The sequence below is a fragment of the Berghia stephanieae genome, chromosome 12 (genome assembly GCF_034508935.2).
Source record: "Berghia stephanieae isolate SIO BIC M18660-M18661 chromosome 12, UCSD_Bste_1.3, whole genome shotgun sequence".
In the NCBI taxonomy this organism is placed as follows: Eukaryota; Metazoa; Mollusca; class Gastropoda; order Nudibranchia; family Aeolidiidae; genus Berghia; species Berghia stephanieae.
Genome location: NC_088371.1, coordinates 9302889 through 9307779, shown reverse-complemented (window position 1 = coordinate 9307779; position 4891 = coordinate 9302889). Strand labels below are relative to the sequence as shown.

Below are 4891 nucleotides of genomic sequence, written 5' to 3'. Positions count from 1 at the left end.
TCCAGCACTGTTTCATTTGGATGTTGTTCTCAGCAAAATTTCTACACGCAGAATTGTAAATATTTTATTGAAACGTTTCTGCACTCAAGCTGACAGTGACAATAAAATCCAACAACAGAGAAGGAAAATAGCCAAACTGTCATCTTTGTAGTTATAATGAATTATTTATACTCATTTTCCCAGCCTCACAAGTCCTATTTCATGCATTATTATACTGTTGAATCTTTTAATGGGCCATTGGCGGTCCCAAGCCCGCAGCTGAATGCATACCTTTTTATATGCGTTCAGTAACTCAGAGGGAAAGATTCTGTGTTTATTCAAATGGATATATATTAAATTGTGCAATTATCAAGGTAAGGCATGTTTTATATTTTAATACTTATTTTTCTTCTTTCATTCAATTTTTTTTCTTTTTCTTTTTTTTTTTTTTTTAATTTTTGTGTTTGTTTTACTAATGTGATTTATCAAAAGGGACCTTATCAAAAACAGAGCTTAAACTACAAAAATATATTTGCTATTTGAAAAATGAAAAAAAAAACATTTTCTCTTATTATTATATAAAAAATCGGTCTCAAAAATATTGTGAAAAGAAAACAAATTCCGACCAAGATAGCGCGAGTGCACTAACACTAACACAGCGACTCGCTCGTACCTTACGCTGAGCCCTAAACGAAATCGCGACACGGTGTGCTGAGCTGGCCTGGGTCGGGTCGCTTAGCTTTTGACCCTTTAACATGTACACATTTTACTTTTTTTGGACACAGCAAAAAAAAAACAAAAAAACACACACACTTCGTGATGAAATTCAACACGGTATGAGCACGGTTCAGTATGTATTTTGGCATCCTCAGGTTCTGTTCAGTTCCACAATATCTAGTGTCAGTCTTAAAGTTTGTTTGTTTGTTTGTTTGTCTATTTACATAGACCAGAAATGGCGAGGGATGGGGAGAGGGGTTGAGGACTGGATGTAGATATATAGATAGATAGAGGAGTGGACTATATTATTGTAGACTATACCCCGACCATGGGCACATGTCCGTCTTCCGTCTTGGGTTGGACGATATGAGGATGTTGTTGCGGTTGATGGTGGCTGTGATGATGGTGGTGGTGGTTGTGGCTGTGGTGGCTATTGTGATGACCGTTATGGTGCTGATGTTGCGGCGGTGGCGGAGGTGGTGGTTGTTGTTGCTGTGGTTGGTGTTGGTGGTGGGCCGGTATTTGCTGAGGTGGTTGCTGGTGGGCCTGAGGTTGTTGTTGCTGTTGTTGTTGTTGGTGTTGCTGTTGTTGATGATGCTGGCTGTGGTGATGGTGGTGCGTTTGGTGGGCCGCTGGTTGTCCTACGGGTCCGTCGTGGTCCTTGTTTTCCTGGTCCTCTCGGATCCTAGTCTTGGCGCGTTCTGTCAGCTTCTTCCGTTTCATTCGCCGGTTCTGGAACCAAACTTTGACCTGTCTCTCCGACAACTGCAACTTACAGGAAATCTCCCAGCGTTTCTGCCTAGTTATGTAAGAACTATTGATGAACTCATTCTCAAGAACCATTGTCTGGTATCGGGTGTACGGTTTTCTCTTCTTGCGTCCTTTGCTCTCTGGGTGGAGGAAATAGAAGAGAGTAAAAGAAAAATATATTAATAAATAAAATTTTAAAAATAAAATTCTCTTTATATATTCATCCCATATGGAACAAATTTTTCTTTAGGGTTTATTCCAAGGGAAGACTGGAATACTAACCCAGGCGTCAGTCGCAGTGCAGCACCGGAAGATGAGCTAGGGCGACGTGACTTGCTCAAGGGCGCACAACGCAGCAGCGGGTATTCGAATTTGGCAGGAATTTCGTATACGATGCAAAGACCGTACCGCTGAGCTATCAGGCTGCCCCCGATGATGAACGATAAAGAATGAATTGTGTCATTTTTAATAGATAAGATGTCCGATGTCCACATAATACAAGCAGGTCCGATAACCGAACACAATAATGGACCTGATTTAACATTGTTATAATCGACATATTTTTTTTTTTGCGTTGGTTTGAGAGAGACGTGCACTTATTTGCAGGTCTGATAACCCAATTTTTAATATATTTATTATATTTCATTGTTGTAATGGAAATCTTTTTTTAAAATGACGCAAGATATTGTCCATTACAACAATGTTAAACTAGGTCCATAAGTGAGTTCGGAAATCAGACCTGCATAATTGTACACGTCGTTTGAGAGTATTTCCATTACAACAATGAGACCATAACAATTTTGGTTTATCAGACCTGTATATAAGTTGACGTTGAACCCCCCCCCCCCCCCTCCGCCCCCAGCCCCTGTCCAAAAAAAAAAAAAATGAATTGAAAAGAATCAGAAACAGAACGATTGTATTTTGAATGATAAACTCAATCATATTGAAATGATTAGAACATCAAACATTTCAACAAACGTGCACGTATTTGCAGGTCTGATCGGCGGCCGAATGCAATAATGGACTTGATTTAACCTTTGTTGTAATAGACAACACTTTGCATTGGCTGGAGAGTTAGTATTTCCACTATAACAAGTAGGGTTATCAGACCTGCAAATAAGTATACGTCGATTTGAACAGAAAGGGAACGTGCTACAACTACACATCTAGTATATCGAAATGAATATTCATTTTTATTTCGTCACACCAATTCACAATGGCCGTGGTTTGAATTATTCTTCATGGGTGCGCACCGGGTGAAAAGTCACGCATTTGGAGACGACGCGCAAATCTCTTTAAAAAGCATTTGCATAACAACAACAACACTTAACAACACAACAAAACACCACACAAAACACTGCAATGACACCCCAAACACTCAACACAATAACACTGATATCAATCAACCACACAAACACACACACACACACACACACACACACACACACACACACACGTCCAAATATCACATTTCCCCCTCAGAGTGAAACCGTACACCCTTCGTGCATCGGTGGCGCACTTAGTCCACTGAGCTATAAGCCCTTTGAAGCATTGTGTCGACGGCTGCTCGTTAGAGGGTTACGAGTGTAACACTAGCCCTTATCTAAGCTCCAATATCTCCATGGGCAGACACCGCAGTCTGCGGTAGGTCATAGCGTCATCCCAAACCATATTGCCACAAGATGGCGTCCGCCCGTATCCTGGCAATTTCAATATGGCGACGACGTCCGCCATTCAAAATCCTCACAGACCTGCTGCTGATGTCGATAGAAAACACAAATCTCTCGTACTCTGGATAAACACGTATTTAAAATTTTGGACAGAAAACTCATCCTTCAAATATCGATCGATTGAAATGACCATCATCATACCAAAGTCTGTCTTTAAATTCCCAAAATCTGACAGTTTTTATTTATTTAATTATTTTATACTTTTTACTTCATTTTCTTTCTTTTTTTTTTTTTGAAGGGGGGGGGGGGGGGGGGGTTGAATATCAGTGCATGACATAATCAGTCGGAAGGTGAAAATTTTGGATTTGCATATTTTAAAAAAAAAATAATGATAATTTTTTTTACATTTTCTGACAGGATCTGCTCACCAGAGCATTTTAATCTTTATTTGAAGTAAATCGGTGATTTTTCATGAAGTTATGGTCAGATGTATGGGAAAGGTATCCAGCAACTTTTCTCAAATTTCATAGTTTTTCAACTTGGCGAGATAGCTGTAAAAAAATATTTAGAAGTGAAGTTAAGCTTTGATATTTCCAGAAGATGTACAAAAAGGGTTGACTTAACCATTTATGACAAGAACTCATTTTTGATAAAAATTGACCTTCTAACTAAACTTGGCAATATCTCAGTTCAAACTTTTTCACCATCCTACTGATTATGTCATTCACTGTAACATATTTGAAGGACGAGTTTTCTGGTCAAATTTTTTAATACGTGTCTTTTTAAAATAATTTTCACAGTATGAGAGAATTTCCGTAGCACATTTTCAAAACGCTTTTATTTCATTTCATCCAGAATTATATTTACCTCAAATGGTTGAGTCCTTGGAAAATGCTCTTAAACCACAATATATCACTGTACTCAGGTGTAAAATGAGCTATAGAAACCGGGATAAACTTCGACTCCATAGGCCTAATGGCCCTGAAGGATTACTATTATTTGAATAAAGACGTCAGTTCGTGAGAAAAAAAAAACAAAAATAAAAATAACAAAACTAGAGGGTGTTAAGGGCGGGGAGGGTGACGTTCATTTTTGTTTATTGTTGTGATGACGAAGGATTTGCACCCGAAACGTCCATAGTCTGTATCAGAACCATCAAGGAATGGAACACTCTCCCACCAGAAATCCTAGATATAACCAACAACAACACATTTGGTCAACTATTAAACATTTATCTTTCAACCCAATTATGTGGTGACTTTCTCCATTGTTGTGTAATAATAATGGAGAAAGTCAACACATAATTGGGTTGAACTTGAACTTGAGGCTTTTCCATTCTTACTTTTTTCGTCAAAATTTCCAACTATGACTTTTTGTGGGTTTCTAACAGAGTGGTATCGGATTAGGCGTGAGATTGTGGGATTTGATTAGACAACAATACGTTGACATCATAACAATATCAATAATATCATGTTAGCTTTCAACCATGACACGCCGAGTACGATTTCAGTCTGAACTAGCATTGAATCTTAACATTTACAGAAGAGAGGGTCAATTTGAAGCCGACGTACACTGGAAAGTATATATATATATATAATATATATATATATATATATATATATATATATATATATATATATATATATATATATATATATATATATATATATAGATAGATAGATATTTTTTTTTTAAAAAAAAAGCTTTCTCGTCGACAAGGTTTAGTGTTCAGCCATAATCAAATAAATAAGGGGAGATAACGATTGGACATGACA

The 4891-nt window shown here is 37.7% G+C and overlaps 1 protein-coding gene across 1 annotated transcript; it reads right to left on the bottom strand.

The window, feature by feature from the left end:
- Positions 1-401: 401 nt before the first annotated feature.
- LOC144958051 (uncharacterized) lies at positions 402-1580 on the bottom strand. Its single transcript, XM_078889637.1, has one exon. It carries the CDS (start codon positions 1537-1539, stop codon positions 1012-1014), a length of 528 nt encoding a protein of 175 aa, XP_078745763.1. The 5' UTR covers positions 1540-1580; the 3' UTR covers positions 402-1011.
- Between the last annotated feature and the right edge of the window lie 3311 nt (positions 1581-4891).